The following is a 16,573-nucleotide window of genomic DNA, read 5'->3' as shown; positions in this document are numbered from 1 at the left end:
GTTCTGTTTTGTTCTCGTCTTTGTCACGTGCCCGTGGCCTCTGCAGGGCTTCGCTCTTCTCTGGCCACGGCTGCTGGGTTTCCCCAGGCTGTGGCTCCTCCCTGGGCCCCTGCGCGTGGCCGGCCTGGCCCCGTCCCCTGTTTGCCGCCACGGTGCCCTGCTGTCTGTTTCAGGTCGGATGGTTCCCCTCGACGTACGTGGAAGAGGAGGGTGTCCAGTGATGGTGGAGCGTGGACAGCCCCATGGACCGTCCTGGGAGAGGTGCCGACTCCGTGCCTCGTGGAGATGCCCGCTGGCCTTCCAGTCCCGACCACCCACAGGGACGGGGGAGGTGTGGAGAGCCCTGCCCGGGAGCCGTCTGGGCGTCCGTCCGCCCGGGGAGGCGCTGCCTGTACATAGAGACGTGGGCCGGCCCGGCGCAGCCGCGAGCCTGGCTGGGCTGTGGTTCCCGCCACTGACGCTTTCCCAGGGGACGGCAGAGGGGACCCTGTGCTCTCAGCCCCCACGCCCATTTTCCTGCTGCTCTCAGGGGGCCCTCGCGCCCTGGGGGGCCCACGGGACCAGAGCCAGGCCGTCTGTTGTGGCCTCCGCTCAGCCCAGCTGTGCTGGGTAGAGGACGAGGGAGCCTGCAGGGGGACCCTCCGGTCACTCTGGCTTCCAGAACTTCCCCTCCTGGCCAGGCAGGCAGGCCGCTGCCGCCCCCCCACCCCAGTCACTGGTGCTCCGGGCCCCTTCCCGGCATCCCAGGGTGTGGCTGCCCCACCCACCGCCCGGGATGCAGCTCTCGGGAATCCGGGAACAGGCGGATGCGGGGGAACAGGGTTCTGCCCTGGACAGGCCCCGCTGCCCGCGTTCTGCCCAGCAGGTGCCCCACGCGGTGGCCCCAGGGCCCACCAGCCTCTGCACCTGCATGCTGGGGCTTCCTTCCAGCTGGGCCTGGGGCCGGCTCAGAAGTGCTCTTGGGGGTGGCTTGCCCCGCCTGTTCTCTCCAGCCTTTGGCCTCCAGCGGCCTCAGCAGACCCCGGTTCCCCTCCCCTGGAGTCGCCGGGGCCCGGCGGTGCTGTCCGGCTCTGAGCTCCTTGCCTGAACGTCTGGGGAGCCCTGGGCCCCCGCCGGCTCCGCCTTCTCCCTGTGTCAGCTGCACAGCAGGACTGGGCGAGGTCTGGGTGCCACTGCCCACCTGGGAGCTCCTCCCAAGGCTGCGCACAGGCCGGGCATCCCGGGGCGGGGCCAGAGGCGACCTCGGCAGGGCGGGGGTGGGGGTGGGAGCACACTGGAAGCCTCCGTGCAGGGCGCACCGCGCACTTTGTGGGGCCTTGCTCCGCTGCCCGCCGCGAGCCGGGAGCTGGGGGAAGGCCAGGCGACCCCGCCTCGGCCCGCGTTCGCCGCCGTCTCCGCAGTTCGTGTTCGGTTGCTGGGTTCCTGTTTCGTTGTCTTTTCTTTGGCTTGTTTGTTTTTTAAGGGGGAAACCCAGTTTGTGATGGTTTCATCCAGGCCTCCTGTTCCGATCTGTGAATAATGAGGAGAGATTTTATAATCGCAGGAAGAGGATGTATATTTTAGTTCGTCGCGAGACAAGCCGTCTTGATCATGAAAGACACTGACAAAAAATAATTTAGAAAGCCTGGTTTTGCCCATTTTCCTGCTTTGTGTGTGTGTGTGGGGGGTCGGTTTCGCTCTGCGCTGGGGGTCCCCAGCGGGGGAGGGCTGCCCTCCGGGGGAGCTCACACCAGCTTGGGAACCAGGGGTCGGGGGTCCCTCGGCCGGCGACAGCCCCAGTGGGCTCTGGCAGACGCGTTGTCCACTGCCCATAAACCGGAGGTGTCTCCTGCAGGGGGGGCTGGGCCTTGGATGCTGGGGGCGTGGGGCGGCTCCTCCCTCCTGGGGGCCTGAGCCCCTCTCAGGGTCTGCAGGAGACAGGGAAGAGGTGGGCGTGCCCCGGTGGGACAGCCCTCCCCCATCCTCCCGCCCCCAGGCAACACCTGCACTTCCTCTGCTCTGTTCAAAAAGTTCGTAGAAAATGGAGTTGAGAGAAACACTTGACGCGGTGCAGACTCCGTGCCTGGTTTTTCCCATGAATTTCGAAGCCCCCTCGTGTCCCCTGCAGGTAAAAGCGCAGCCCCCCTCGGGCTGGGGTGGGGTGGGTGGCAGAGCGCTGGGATCCAGTGCTGGCTGCTTCAACCCCGCCTCCCTGGCCGCAGGCAGCAGGTGCCGGCCTGAGTCCCAGGACTGAGTTCCTGGTCAGGGCTCTGGCCGGCCCCGGCTGTTGCACTGTTTAAGGAGTGACCCAGCTGCCTGCACTTCTCTCTTGTCGCTAGAAGACAGAGCGTGGTCACGGGGTGGCAGCCAGCGGCCGTGCTGCACCCCTCTCACGGGCTCCGGGAGCAGCAGGAGTGACCCAGCCCGTGGGCAGCGGCCGCTTTTGCCGCACGCATCGGGGGAGTGCAAATGCCTGGGGGCAGAGCTGAGTCAGGGAGCGTGACCCGGCCCTGGCTGCAGCCTGTCGGGGCAGCCCCTCCTGCCCCCCACTGGGGGCCCATCTGGGGGTGCCGGGAAGGGAGCAGACGCTGACCAGCCCCTAGCTCTCCCCTTGACTGCCCCAGGCAGCAGCCAAGCCAGCCTGGGTCACACGAAGGAAGCCAGCGGTGGGGGGGAGGGGGACTCAGGGGCCCTGGGAGAAGGAGCAGCAGGCAGGGGACAGGAGAGGGCAGGACTGGACAGGAGAGGCTTCCCAGGGCCTCCAGCGCCTGCACAGGGTGGGGGGTGGGGGTGGCGGCTCCGGCTCCTGCCCCAGCTTGTCCCCGGCCAGGTCCTGGGCAGCCCCATCACTTCCTGCTGGGAAGTGGGTCAGAGCCACGCCGTCCTGGTCAGCAAGGGCCGGGGACCGAGGCATCGGATCCCTGTGATGCTGACGGCCGTGGGCTCCGCTCCGGCCTCTGAGGCCGCCGTGCCTGGAGTGTGCAGAGCGCTCCCTGGATGCAGATGGGCGCTGCGCCTTCTCCGTAGGCAGAAACCGGCATGGCTGTGCCAGCGGCCACCCAAAGCCCCGGCCTATCCTGGCTCCTTTGTCTCCGGCAGTCCCTGGGTCCCCACCCCAGACCCTGGCCTGGCCGTGTCCCCCCTCTGCCTGCTGGGGTGGCCCAGGTGACCATGTGCCAGGAGGAGCTTCTGGCTGGGGCTCCGCCCCCGGGCTGTCCCCCAGGCTTTCTCACAGCCAGGCTGGGCGTGTCCACCATCGGGGGCCCGCCCACTCTCCCCAGCCAGCCCTTCCTGCTGCGCCGAGCCAAACTCGTCTGCAGCCCCCAGACAGCTGGCCGTGGGGTATAGCTGCATGCAGGACTGGGTGGTCAGGGATCAGGGACGCATGGGGCTTGGCAACACGGTGGTGCCCGTCGGTTCAGGTCCCCGTGTCCCAGGAGAAGGCGCAAAGCCACCGCCTGTCGCCTGCTGTCACTGCCCAGAGCGGGCAGCTGCCGTTTGTCCTCGGAAGTGTCGGCTGCGGTCATACTTGGGTGGGGAGGCTGAGGCTGGACCGCCGAAGACTCGGGTCACTGCCGCCTCGTCCAGGCGGCTGGAGGGTCCAGGGGCAAACCTTGGAGCCCCGGCTCAAGCCAGAGCTCTGGAGGAGGCCGCCTGCGGTGGCGAGGACACCCCCCAGTGGCTGCCACTTGCCTGGCCGGCACCAGGAGGCCCCCTGCAGCCTGGTGGCACAGGCTCAGGGTCTGCCGCTCCGTCTCAGGGCCACGCCCCCTCCACAAGCTGGGACAGCCGATCCCGTGTCAGCGCGCCCGTGCCCGTCCTGGCTCACCTGCTTCTGGCCCAGCTGCCCACTAGTGCATTCTGGGAAGCGGCAGGTGATGGCTCCTGCTCCCGCGTGGGAGACCCGGATGGGGCTCCTGGCTCCTGGCTTCGGCCTGGCCCAACCCTGGCTGTTGCAGCCATTTGGGGCGTGTGGGAAAGGGCTGTGTGGGGGCTTGGGCAAAAGACCGGGGGTCCTTGGGGACTGACACTGTGGCACAGCGGGTTAACGCCCTGGCCTGAAGCACCGGCATCCCATATGGGCACTGGTTCGAGTCCTGGCTGCTCCACTTCTGATCCAACTCTCTGCTGTGGCCTGGGAAAGCAGTAGAAGATGGCCCAAGTCCTTGGGCCCCTGCACCTGCGTGGGAGACACGGAGGAAGCTCCTGGCTCCTGGCTTCGGATCAGAGCAGCTCCGGCCATTGCGGCCAATTGGGGAGTGAACCAGTGGATGGAAGACCTCTCTCTCTCCCTCTCTCTCTCTCTCTACCTCTCCTCTCTCTGTATAACTCTGACTTTTAAATAAATAAAGAAATCTTAAAAAAAAAAAAAAAAGACCAGGGGTCCTGGAGGGAGGGTCTCATCAGGAAGGAAGTGACCAAGCCAGCAAGGTGTGGACAGTGCGCACACGCTGAGCCCGTGGCCTGGAGCGTGGAGGACGGGACCGCCAGTGGTGGGGGCTGCCAGCCGGGGAGGGGCGCCAGCCAGGGAGGGGGGTTGCCAGCCAGGGAGGGGGGCTGCCAGCCAGGTAGGGGCTTCTGGAAGCTGCAGGAAGCAGGACGGGCTCCCCAGGGCTAGACTGGCCAGGAGACCCTTCCCAAGACCTCTGCAGCCTTCCCCGCACCACGGCGGCCAAAGTCCTGCGTGACCAGCCCGAGACCAAGCAAGGGCAAGGCTGGGCTCAGAGTACCGAGCGCGGGGCGGGGCGGGGCGGGGCGGGGCAGATGTCCCTCCCTGAGCCCAGTGACCAGGCCCTGCCAGGCTTCTCTCTGCATTGCCCGAGGCCAGGTGCTGAGGCCAGGGGTGGCACTTGAGGGTCTTGCAGTCCCTGAGCCCCCTCCCCACCGCCCAGGCCCTGGTTCCGTCCTGCCCCCCCACCCTGCCCGGCTGTGACTCACCACCACGTCACATTGGGAGGGTCTCGGTGCAGAGGGAGGCGCCCAGCCCCAGGGGGCAGGGTTCCCAGGGCTGAAGCCAGCCGTGGGCGGCCCCCGTCCGCGCCCCCACCCGTGATGCACTCCGGCATACCCCCCGTGGAGCATCCCCCAAGCTCGCATGCACCTGTGAACACGCCGTTGCTGCAGTCCAGGGTCTTGATTGCTCACCTGGGAGCCCACGGGGAGACGGACGAGGTCTAGGCCAGTTCCAGCGCATGAGCCTGGGGGCCAGGCACGGCCCCTCTGCAGCCCCGGCCCCCAGTACGGACCCTGGAAGGCCGAGTGGGAGGCGAGTGTGGGTGGAGCCAGGGAACACAGCAGACCTGGGGGCTCGGCCCAGCTTGGCTCCACCCGCACCCTCGGCCCCCGAGGGGGTCCCCGTCACAGCAGACCCCGGAGCTCAGCCCAGGGCGATCTCGGGGCTGGGACCCGGGTTCCCACTCTGCCGGCAGCAGAGCCACAGCCGCAGGCTCTGCGGGGCCCCAGTGCCCAGATGCTAGCAGATGTGGGGGCACCGGGTGTGCCGGAGCCTTGCAGGCTGTCAGAGGGAGGAGGCAGCGGGCCAACCCGCATTGAAACCTGGCCCTGAGTGCCTACAGAACAGCTGGGAGGGGCTGGTGCTGTGGTGTAGCAGGCAAAGCCACCACCTGCAGTGCTGGCATCCCATAGGGGCGCCGGTTTGAGTCCCGGCTGCCCCACTTCCGATCCAGCTCCCTGCTGTGGCCTGGGAAAGCAGTGGAGGATGGCCCAAGTGCTTGGGCCCCTGCACCTGCGTGGGAGACCCCGAGGGAGCTCCTGGCCCAGCTCTGGCTGTTGCAGCCATTTGGGGAGTGGACCAGCAGGTGCAAGACCTCTCTCCCGACGAAGCGCTCGACTTCTGCCTCCAGGGGTTTGAAGGTGGACCTTGGTTCTCCCAGCGGAGCACACAGGGAGGAAGCGGCTCCGAGCCACACCCACTCGCCCTGCGGGAGTTTCTGCAGGCTCCACATTCCGGGCGTAGGTCTGGCCCTGCTGTTTACGGTCAGCAGAGCTGCGCTCCTTCCTGGAGTTCGGAGCTCGGGGCAAATCCGAGCCCTTGCATTTTCCGGCTTTTAGGAGCTGCCTGCATCCCTGGGGTCGTGGCCTGGGCGCCACCTCCAGGCCTGCCAGCAGGGGAGGGGGCTCTGGTGCCTCTGTGGGAGGATCGCTGTCTCCCTCTGCTGGCAACAGCCGGGAACCCCACCCCCGAGCCGGCCCCAGCTCGGAGGGCAGGCTGGTTCGCCCCGCTGGGAAAGCTTGGCCGGGTGGGCAGTAAGGAGACAACCTGGGGCACACCCACGGCGCCAAGTCTAACAAGTCTAAGGGGCAGGGTCCCAGCGCCTCCCCAACAATGCCAGGGGCAAATCCCGCTCCCACCCCGCACAGGGTCCCCACTGCCACCACCAGGGGGCAGCAGAGGCACTGCCCGGCTCGTGTCCAGGCCGGTGGGGAGAACAAGCAAACTTGCCGAGGGCGAGTGACGGTGGAGTCGCGTCACTCGGATTTGACGCCCCAACCCCGCCTCCTGTGCGCCTGGCCTTGCTTAGGGGCAGGTCCCTGCAGCAGGTGCAATCCAGGGTGGCAGGCGAGTGACCGGGGCACCCATGCACCTCGGCGGCCAGCAAGCCGCGGTTGCCGGGCAGGGGCTGCGACAGGGCCTCCCCAGGGCCTCCGGGAGGAGCTGACCCTGCCGCCACCCTGAGCTTGGGCTCGCGGGACATCGTGGCCGCGGGGGCGGCTCTGCACCTGGAGCTCACAGCTGGATGCCTCAGCAGGAGGCGGGGCTGTCGCCGCTCCCTGAAGTAGGAAAGACCAACGTCCCGGAGGCTCCGCCCACACCCTCGGCCCCGAGTGGGGGCAGTGGCCACGCAGGAACCTCGGGCGCCCAGGAGAGCCCGGCGTGCTGGTGCTGATCGGCGGGGAGCGCCTGCAGGGGCCGTGGGGCTGCCCGCGCCTCCCCCCACCTCCACGCTGCGCGAGCAGCAGGGGCCGGCCCTGGCCCAGGAGGAGGGGCCGGGGTCCAGCAGCTTCCGGGAGTTGCCTGGGAACCGGCTGCCCAGAGCCGGGGGCTTGGAGTGCGGGGAAGTGCTGGCCCCTTCTGCCGACACCCGGTTCTTGGTTGGAACTTGGAGGCGGGGGGGGGGGGGTCTGCAGTGCAGCCCGGCAGACACAGCTGCAGGAAGAATCGGGGGGCTGGGGTGTGGCTCTAGACGACCCGGCTCCCCGCTGTGGCCTGGGAAGGTGGAGGACGGCCCAGGCCCTTGGGCCCCCGCACCCGCGTGGGGGACCTGGAAGAAGCTCCTGGCTCCCGGCTCCCGCTCCAGCTGCTGCAGCCATCTGGGGAGTGAACCAGCGGATGGAAGACCTCTCCTCTCTCTCTCTCTGAAACTCTGACTCTCAAAGAAATAAATATAATCTAAAAATCAAGCAATAAATAAATAAAAATAAAAAGAAGAAACAAGTTAAGAAAAAAATTTAAAAAAAAATTCTCAGCCCAAGAAAGAGATGGCTCTGCTAAGCGATAGTGTGCTAATTGGCTTGATTGTGGGAGTCGTTGTGTGTACACAGATCAGACACACGTACACAGATCAGACACGTGCACACGGATCAGGCATGTGTTCCTGGATCAGACACGTATACACGGATCAGACACATATACATGGATCAGACACAGGTACATGGATCAGACACGTGTGCATGGATCAGACACCTGCACATGGATCAGGCATGTGTACATGGATCAGACACGTGTGCCTGGATCGGACACGTGTACACTGATCAGAAAGCTACGCCGTGCACAGGCAGCACCGTGTGTTCACGCGTGTGATGTGTTTCTGTCAGCGGGAGGGCAGTCGGTGGCTGCCGTGGCACTGCGTGTGGGCGAGCCTGTGTCCTGCGTGGTCCACGCCTCTCCGGTGGGGACGGCTTCCTGCTGGGCGTGGGCTGCACCTCAGTGTCTGGAGTTTACTCCGTCACGGACTCGCTTCTCTCCTCACCATCGATTCACCCGCAAATCGCAGCGAAGACATGGGGCCTCCCCACGGCTGCAGGCTACACAGCCACCAAGTGGGACTGCACGGGACTGTCACAGGACTGCACGGGACTGTCACGGGGGTCAGAGCTGCCTGACTTCAGGTGCGAGGCCGCCCCGGCCGCCCCGGCACAGGGACCCCGGCACAGTCTCCTCCCTGACTTTGGCCGGGACGAAGTTGTTCCTCCGGCCAAAGCTCCGCTTTTCCAGGCAGCGTTTTCCGTGGCCCCTTTAAAAGGCGATTTTCCCCGGGCAGGAATCGCAGGCGAGACCACCTGGGGCACCCGTCCATGCCAGGGCTCCTGGTTTGAGTCCCGGCTCCACCTCCTGACCAGCTCCCTGCAGATGCACGCCCTGGGCGGCAGCAGGTGCCGGCTCAGGTGCCTGGGCCCCTGCCACCCGCATGGGAGACCCGGACGGAGCTCTGGGCTCCCACCCTGGCTGCTCTGAGCGTCTGGGGAGTGAACCGACACATAGATCTCTCTCTCTCCCTCTCTCCCTTTCAAATAAAATGAAAATAAATAATTTTAAGAAAAAGATTTAGTTATTTATTTAAAGAGTTACAGAGAGACAGGGAGACAGAGAGAGAGAGAGACAGAGAGAGAGAGAGAGGGAGAGAGAGATCTTCCATCCACTGGTTACTTCCCAGATGGCTGAAACGGTCAGAGCTGGGCCAGGCCAAAGTCAGGAGCCTGGAGCTTCATCCAGGTCTCCCACATGGCTCTGCCCTCTCCCCCCTCCCCATTTTTAGTTGTTTTGCACCAAAAGTCAGCTTCTCTTTTAATTTTACTTTTTACTGAATTTTTGAAGCTCCCCTGTGGGTGAGGAGCAAGGCCGGCTCCCTGGGAAGACCAGGCCCACAAACCAGCCCAGGGCAGCGCCGACTGCTCGCACAGCTGCTGGCCTTGGGCTGAGCGCGCCCGCTGTTGGGGGAGGAGCTGCCCCCAGGAATGGCCGGCGCCTGGAGAGAGAGCCCCAGGACCGAGCAGGCCTGGGTGTAGTACCCAGGAGTGACCACCAGGGGCAGTGTTTCCTGCCGACCCTCCCTCTTCCAGGGCTGACCCACCACCTGCCAGAGGTGACCGGCGACCCTCACCTGAGCCCCCCGAGGGCACCAAATCCTATGCCCCAAAGACAGCACTGCCCAACCCCTGCCCTCCGTGTGCCACTAGGCCACGGCTGCCTGGCTTCCCAGCCCGAGGCACTTGTCCCCCGGGAGTGTGGTGCGGTGGGCAGCACCTGTGTGTCCTGGTCAGCTGCACGCCGGCCCAGCTCCCAGAGGCCAGTAGGGGGTGTAAACGGGCGGGGTGGGGACCGCGACCCACCAGATGCGGCCCCGCTTTTCCAGGGAAGCTGGGAAGTCCCGTGGCTACAGACCGTCCTTGCCTGGCTGGGGCAGGCTTCAGCCGGTCAGCGCCGCAGTGCCGGCGTCCACCTGCCCTCTGTGCGTTGGCATCAGGCCAGGAGACGCCCACTGCTGCTCAGGAGGCGCCAGTGCTGACCCAGCGGGCAGCTGGGGACGTGCGCGTCCCATCTCCACCCAGCCAGGGAGCCACTGACGGCAGTGGGCTGACTTTAAGGTTCTTGTCCAGAGGGCTGGCGCTGTGGCGTGTGGGGTCAATCACCATGTGGGTCATGGCTCGAGTCCCGGCTGCTCCACCTCCCACCCAGCTCTCTGCTGTGGCCTGGGAAAGCAGTGGAAGATGGCCCAAGTGCTTGGGCCCCTGCACCCGCCTGGGAGACCCAGAGGAAGCTCCGGCCCCTGACTTCAGCCTGACCCAGCTCCGGCCGTTGCAGCCATTTGGGGAATGAACCAGCGGATGGAAGACCTCTCTCTCTGTCTCTGTCTCTCCCTCTGTGCAACTGTGCTTTGCAAATAAATAAAATAATTATTTTTAAAAGATTGACTTCTTATTGGGAAATAAAATCTTGGCAGTATAAATTCAGCACTGGAGAATTTTCTGGAACTTCCCTGGCCTGCGAGTTGCTGGGGTCTGTGTCCTACCTCAGTTTTCTCATCTCTGCAATGGGCAGCAAGCGGTGTCCCCGGCTCACCTGAGTGGACGCGTTATGTACAGAGCACGGTGCCTGCCCCCGGGTGCTCCCGCCCACTGCTCCCAGGACACCGGGGTCACTGGCCGGGTCACTGCAGTGCTGGGACTTGGTGTCCCCAGCACCTCTCTCTGCACGGCTGCCCAGGCAGAGACCTGGGGACCCCTCCATCCACCCCGGACGCCTGGCCAGTGGGTGGGTGTGGATGGCTGGCCAGGCCTGCAGTAGGAGCCGGTCTGGCTAGCGGGGGCAGTGCCAGGCAGCTCTGGTGTGTCCCGGCCGTGAGCGCACACAGGCAGGTCCATCACAGATCCTACTCAGCCGCGGGGCCGGGGACTGGGGAGGGCTGGGGTCCTGCGGGTGGCCCCTCCCCCCAGAGCCTGGGGTGCCCCGTGACCGCCGTCCGCACCACGGCTTTCTTTTGAAGGCGAGTGCAGTGACACCCAAGGAATCTGCCAAGCCCCCATGAAGCCCCCACCCCGCAGAGGGAGGCACTGATCCTTGCTAAGGGGGCGGCGCCGAGACCGGCCCGAGGCCCTGCAGGTCGGCAGCTGCACTCCGTCCCGGCCTCCGTGGCCAGAGCCTGGCCGCCTCCTGGGCTGTGCCCCCAGCACCCGGGGGAGACCGCGCCCCACCTCTCGCAGGCCTGCGCAGGCGCAAAGCCCGGCACGCCGAGCCGCAGCCAGGCTGGCCCTGCAGCACCGCCGCGTCCAGAGTCCGCGCCTGTGCGGAGCGCGCGGCCGCAGCTGCTGCCTGTCCTGTGGTTCCGGCCCAGGAGAGGTTCGGGCTGCCCGGCCGCTGCCCGGGGTTGCCGTGACCCTGCGGCCCTCATCCATGCACCCCAGGGCTCGGGGGAGGAGGGGCCACGCCCCTTCTTGGGCCTTGTAACCCACTCCTCCTCCTGCGCCAGCGGGTGCAGCCCAGTCTCGGGAGGCTGGACCAGGCCGCGTGGACCCCGGCTCTGCCCCTTCAGACCCTGGAGGGCCGCAGTGGGCGGGGCTGGGGCCGGCCCAGCTCCGGGTGCGTGGCTGTCTCCCGGCTCCCCGGCCGGCAGGCAGGAGGGCGGGTCAGGGTTAGAGCCCGTGCTGACTCTGCAGATGGCCGCCGGCACCGTGCTCACTCCCTCCAGCCTCCTCCGGGCGTCGACTTCTTCCTGTGCTGGGCAAAGTGCCCTGGCAGGGGCCGGCAAACCACACACCTGGTCTGACTGCTCCCCGCACGCTGGGTGGCCCGAGGGGGGCCGGGTTCCCGCTGTGGACCTTGGTGCCCCAGCAGTCCCTCCGGGAAAGGAACCCCTGCCCCTGGGGGTCGGGCAGGCGGGGAGGGCCCCGGGCGCTCCCCTGGCTGGGAGGGTGGACAGCAGCCCAGCCCAGGGGCTGACAACAGGGGCGACTGCCAGCAGGCCCTCACCGGGGGCCAAGTGCCGCGGCGGGGCTCTGGCCCAAGGCTGCTGCCTCCCGGGCAGCTTCCGCCCACAGGGCCTGTGCTAAGCTTGTGGGGAGCCCCGGGCAGGTGTGGGCATGTGGGGTGCACGGGTTCACCCCGGTGGGGCTGAGTTCACGGCCTGGCTCTGCCGCCCTGGGAGCTGCCCACTTGGCGGCTGGCCGGCTGGCCCCGAGCCTGTGGTGGTGGGCGGTGCCTCCCCGCCCTCAATCTGGGCGGAGACTAGGGCAGGGGCCTGGGCAGGGGCAGGGGCGGGATGGGGGCGGGGCAGGGGCCGTCTGGTTCTGGCGAGCGGCTGCTGCAGACCAACAGTGTTTGTGACTGCACCGTCCATCTGTCCGTCCGTCCGTCTGTCCGTCCGTCCGTCGGAGGGCTGCTGTGGCCACTGGAGGTACGCCCCCCCTCCTCCTGGAGGGGCAGGCCCGGGGCCTCCCTGGTGGGCGGGGTTTGGGCCGGGCTGGCTCTGCCTGGGGCCTCCACTCTGCCGGGGCTTCAGGAGCCATCTGGCTGGGTGGGCTGCCCTCCACCGAGCGCCTTCCTCGCGCGCCCCCCACATCTTCCTGCAGCCTGCAGAGGGGGCGCCCCTGCCCCCTGCCCTGGAGGTGAGGTGGTTGCTCAAGGCCTGTCCTTGACCCAGCCCTGCCCCCTGCCCCCTGCCCTCTGCCCCTGCCCCCGGCCCCTGGGAGGCTGACTCAGAGCAGGCGGAGCTGCCGGCCAGGCCAGCAGGTATATGTTGAGGCAGCTGCTTCTGGGGGGGGGGTGGCACCAGCTGTCCCGTGGGCCCGGGTGGCAAAGGGGTGTGTGGCAGCTTCCGAGGCCCGCAGCACGGCCAGCGGGAGGCCGGGCCCTGGGCAGCTCCGCGTGGTGGGGCGGGGGCAGGTCTGGGAGGACCTCCCTTGGTGACGTCGGGGCCCACCATCCTCCAGCAGGACCCCATCTCTGCGGCTCCGGGGAGACTGAGGCCCTCAAGGACCCGAGGTACGCCCCTGGGGTGACGGGGGCTCCTGCTACCCCTCCTGCCCCTTCCTCCGCGCCCCCCGCCTCCCTGGCCAGCCTGAGAGCTGGGGCGCCCCCCATAGCCTCGGCGCCTAGGACAGAGGTCTGTGCCCAGCAAAGGGTCGGCCGTGTCCACAGGTGCGGGTGGGGGGGTTAGTCGTGGGTCCCATCTCCCCCGCCCCCCAACACCAGCCCCGGGTGGCCGGGAGCCCTGTGACCCTGGCCGGCTCGAGGGACCTGTCCGTGTCTTGCCCCCCCGCCCCGAGTGTAACCTGGAGACAAGGTTCAGGCCTGCCCCATGCAGCTGCGGGGGCTTAGCACACAGCGCTCACCGGGGCCGGGCGGGGCACCTGGACTGTCGCTAACCTGAGCAGGCATCGGCATCCGCACAGCTGCTGCGGCCCTGAGCAGCCCCAGGATCAGCTGCTGCCCCCACCATGCCTGAGAGGCGCCCTTCCCTCTCGTGGGGGTGGGGGGCGGAGGGCGCAGGCGGAGGTGGCTCCCTGTCCGAGCCCCGCCCCTGCCACAGGGCTCCTCTGCCTTGGGTCCCAGGAGAGGGGTGGAGGGGGCAGCTCCCCGGGGGGCAGCCAGAGCCAGGCTTGAGGGTCGGGGGCCTGACCCAGGGCTGCCGCCCCCACCCTGGGGCTGTCACCCAGTGCTCACCCCCTCACCCCCTGGCTCTCCTGTGTTCGCCCGTGAGTCCCGCCCTGGGCACAGCTCCTGTGCTGTGGCCGCTGCCCCCTGTCCATCACCACCCGGCAACGCCAGGGCTCTCCCCCGCACTGACCCCGCGTCACAGCTGCCTGGCCCCCACCCCGCCCAGGGCTGCTGGGGATGCCCTGCCCTCGACAGCCTCCTCCACAGACTCCCTGCGAGACCCCTGGTCCTCTGTCCTCCCCGCTCTGCCCCCCCCCCACATCCTGGGTCTCCCTCCAGACGGCAGCCAGCCCTGCCTTCTCCTCTTTTCCCCTGGCCCCTGGCCCCAAGCCCCCTCCCCATGTGTGCGGGCGGTGGGCAGCAGCAGGAGGAGGCCTGTTTTCTCCCTAACACCCACCCAGCCCTGCTGCCCCCAGCTCCCCGTGGTGCTGAGGCCCCGAGCCCGCATGGCCGCCCTGAGCAGAGCCTTGCGCGTGGCTGCCACGTGCCCTCGCCGGACCCTGACCGGCGCAGCTGGCCCCACGGCCGAGAAGAACGTGCCATACCAGCGGACCCTGAAGGAGGCCCCCAGCCCCTCGGGGGAGGCGCGAGGCCCTAGCCGGCCCCTGCCCAGCACAGCCAATGTCGTGGTCATCGGTGGGGGCAGCCTGGGCTGCCAGACCCTGTACCACCTGGCCAAGCAGGGCGTGGGCGGGGCCGTGCTGCTGGAGCGAGACCGGCTGACGTCGGGGACCACCTGGCACACGGCAGGTAGGGGCTGGAGGCAGGCAGGGACTCGGGGGGCTGGGAGCCCAGCCAGTTGTCGGCTCCGGGGGCGGGCAGCCCTTCCCTGGCCAGAGCTGCCAGGGTCGGGGGCGTCCAAGGGGAGTGGAAGGAGGGGGCCATCCCGGGTGCTGCAGACCTGTGCCCCCCGTGTGTGTGGGGCTGGCCTCCTGACCTCCTGTCCAGCTCAACCACGCTGTGGTGCAAGCCCTCCCCCAGCCTGGCGGCTCCCTAGTGAGCAGGGGGCTGTCCCTGGGCTCAGAGCTGGTTCCTGAGAGCTGGACCGAGCCGGCCCCTGCACACACAGCCCCTGCCTCCTCTGGCTCCCATGGCCTCTCGCTCAGTGTCACGCTGGCCACATCTCCCACCCCCGGTCTCCAGTCTCTGCTGCTGACCAGGGAAGCATTTGAGAGCAGGAACGTGGACTAGGCTCCTGGGTGGTGTCCAGCCCCGAGGCTCTGCCCTGTGGCCTTGACCACTGGCTGTTTGGGGCACCCGTGCACCACCTGCAAACAACCCCGCCTGCCTCTCCGGGTGGGTCTGGGGGCCAGGACCCGCCGGGCTTGGCTCACAGCAGGGGTGCTCCTCAGCCGTGGCTTTGGCACCGTTGCCCTCACAGCTGCCCAAGCCGGGTCCACCGAGCGCCCGGCTCGGCCCCGGGGTTTTCTGGCCGGGTGGGCTGACGGCGGGCGCCCCCTCGTGGCCAGGCCTGCTGTGGCAGCTGCGGCCCAGCGACGTGGAGGTGGAGCTGCTGGCGCACACGCGGCGAGTGGTCAGCCTAGAACTGCCCGAGGAGACCGGGCTGCACACGGGCTGGATCCAGAACGGGGGCCTCTTCATCGCGTCCAGCCGGCAGCGCCTGGACGAGTACAAGCGGCTCATGTCGGTGGGTGCGCCCCCTGCGATGGGTCTCAGGGCGCTGGGGCGCCCCTGGCAGCGAGAGCGGAGAACAGCAAGGGCGGGGGAGGAGCCTGGGCAGGCTGCCCCTTGTTGGCTGTGCTGCTCTTCACTCAGAGCCGCCGGAGAATCTGATTGGCTCTCCTCCTGGGTTAGCAGGCGGAACCTGTCCTGGTGGGCCACGCCCAGGGGCACTTGATTGGCTGGCTGTGAGCCTATCAACGTGAAGGGGCGTGGCCTATCCAAGAGCTTGGCGGGTCACTCCCAGGGAGCAGGCCTGACAGCTGACCAGGGACCTGCGGGAACCCATGTTCGTTTCTCTGGGGCAGTGGACACTGCTGGCCACTGGCCCTAGTCCTCGCGGCTTCTGGCCCCGTGCTGGGCGGATCCCGGGGCTCCCCAGCCTGGGGGCTGCCGGGAGCAGGCAGGGGTCAGTGCGTTCCCTCCCCTCCAGCTGGGCAAGGCCTACGGCGTGGAGTCCCACGTGCTGAGCCCCGCGGAGACCAAGGCCCTGTACCCACTCATGAACGTGGATGACATCTGCGGAACCCTGTACGTGCCCCACGACGGCACCATGGACCCAGCTGGCACTTGCACCACCCTCGCCAGGGCGGCCACTGCCCGGGGAGCACAGGTACCACCAGGGCTGGCCCCAGGGCGAGGCCGGTGAGCAGGCGCCGCCCGTGCCCCCCGCCTGCTGTGGGGCCTCTGGAGCCGCCCCACGCGCGCCTGTCCAGCTTCCTTCCCGTCAAGGCCCGTGTCTCACACCTAACTGCATAGACGAGACCCAAATAAGCAAGAGTCGGGCGTCTCGCCGCGGTCTCCAGCGTCCGCCGCACGCCTCGCCCATCTAGCACCCGGCACGTCCTGCTGGGCCCCTGCCCGGGTGGAGGCGCTGGTGGGCGGCAGGCGGCCCACGGCTCGAGAAGCAGCTGCCGCTCTGCCCCAGGTCATCGAGAACTGCCCCGTGACGGGCATCCGCGTGCGGACGGATGACTTCGGGGTGCGGCGGGTTGCGGCCGTAGAGACGGAGCACGGTTCCATCCAGACGCCGTGCGTGGTCAACTGTGCAGGTGGGATGGCGGGGGCAGTCCTTGTGCTGGGTGGTGGGGGAGGACGGTGGGTGGGGGTCCCTGTGCTGGGAAGTGGTGGGTAGGGGTCCCCATGGTGGACTGTGAGGGGCAGGGGTCCCTGTGCTGGACTCTGAGGGGCAGTAGGGGGCGGGGGTCCCCGTGGTGGACTGTGGGGGCAGTGGTGGGCGGGGGTTCCCTGTGGTGGACTGTGGGGGCGGTGGTGGGCGGGGTTCCCTGTGGTGGACTGTGGGGGCAGTGGTGGGCGGGGTTCTCCATGGTAGACTGTGGACTGTGGTGGGTGGGGTTCCCTGTGGTGGACTGTGGGGGCAGTGGTGGGCAGGGTTCCCCGTGATGGACTGTGGGGGCAGTGGTGGGCAGGGTTCCCCGTGGTGGACTGTGGGGGCAGTGGTGGGCAGGGTTCCCCGTGGTGGACTGTGGGGGCAGTGGTGGGCGGGGTTCCCCGTGGTGGACTGTGGGGGCAGTGGTGGGCGGGGTTCCCCGTGGTGGACTGTGGGGGCAGTGGTGGGCGGGGGTTCCCTGTGGTGGACTGTGGGGGCGGTGGTGGGCGGGGTTCCCCGTGGTGGACTGTGGGGGCAGTGGTGGGTGGGGTTCCCGTGGTGGACTGTGGGGGCAGTGGTGGGCAGGGGTCCCTGCGGTGGACTCTGCAGAGGCACCCGAGGCCCACCTG

General features: G+C 67.9%; 2 protein-coding genes across 21 annotated transcripts in view; both read left to right on the top strand.

The window, feature by feature from the left end:
- VAV2 (vav guanine nucleotide exchange factor 2) overlaps positions 1-1,637 on the top strand; it is a 122,753-nt gene extending 121,116 nt beyond the window's left edge. For all 11 annotated transcript variants that reach the window (XM_070058783.1, XM_070058771.1, XM_070058774.1 and 8 more), the window contains one exon: positions 174-1,637. In XM_070058783.1, the coding sequence (XP_069914884.1) occupies positions 174-221 (48 nt within the window). In that variant the 3' untranslated portion in view covers positions 222-1,637. The remainder of the gene's footprint in view (positions 1-173) is intronic.
- Positions 1,638-11,780: 10,143 nt separating this feature from the next.
- The window catches only part of SARDH (sarcosine dehydrogenase), a 45,242-nt gene continuing 40,449 nt past the window's right edge, over positions 11,781-16,573 (top strand). Inside the window, exons 1-6 of one of the 10 annotated variants that reach the window (XM_070066663.1) lie at positions 11,781-11,891; positions 12,430-12,478; positions 13,570-13,903; positions 14,623-14,801; positions 15,267-15,446; positions 15,762-15,885. In XM_070066663.1, the coding sequence (XP_069922764.1) occupies positions 13,600-13,903; positions 14,623-14,801; positions 15,267-15,446; positions 15,762-15,885 (787 nt within the window). In that variant the 5' untranslated portion in view covers positions 11,781-11,891; positions 12,430-12,478; positions 13,570-13,599. Of the gene's footprint in view, positions 11,892-12,130; positions 12,227-12,254; positions 12,298-12,426; positions 12,479-13,554; positions 13,904-14,622; positions 14,802-15,266; positions 15,447-15,761; positions 15,886-16,573 lie in introns of those variants that run through there. The other 9 variants (XM_070066644.1, XM_070066666.1, XM_070066647.1 and 6 more) reach the window with 9 other exon arrangements.

Source organism: Oryctolagus cuniculus, chromosome 1 (assembly GCF_964237555.1).
Source record: "Oryctolagus cuniculus chromosome 1, mOryCun1.1, whole genome shotgun sequence".
NCBI lineage: Eukaryota > Metazoa > Chordata > Mammalia > Lagomorpha > Leporidae > Oryctolagus > Oryctolagus cuniculus.
Note: the sequence above shows the minus strand (reverse complement) of the source record. Positions and strands in the feature narration are given on the sequence as shown.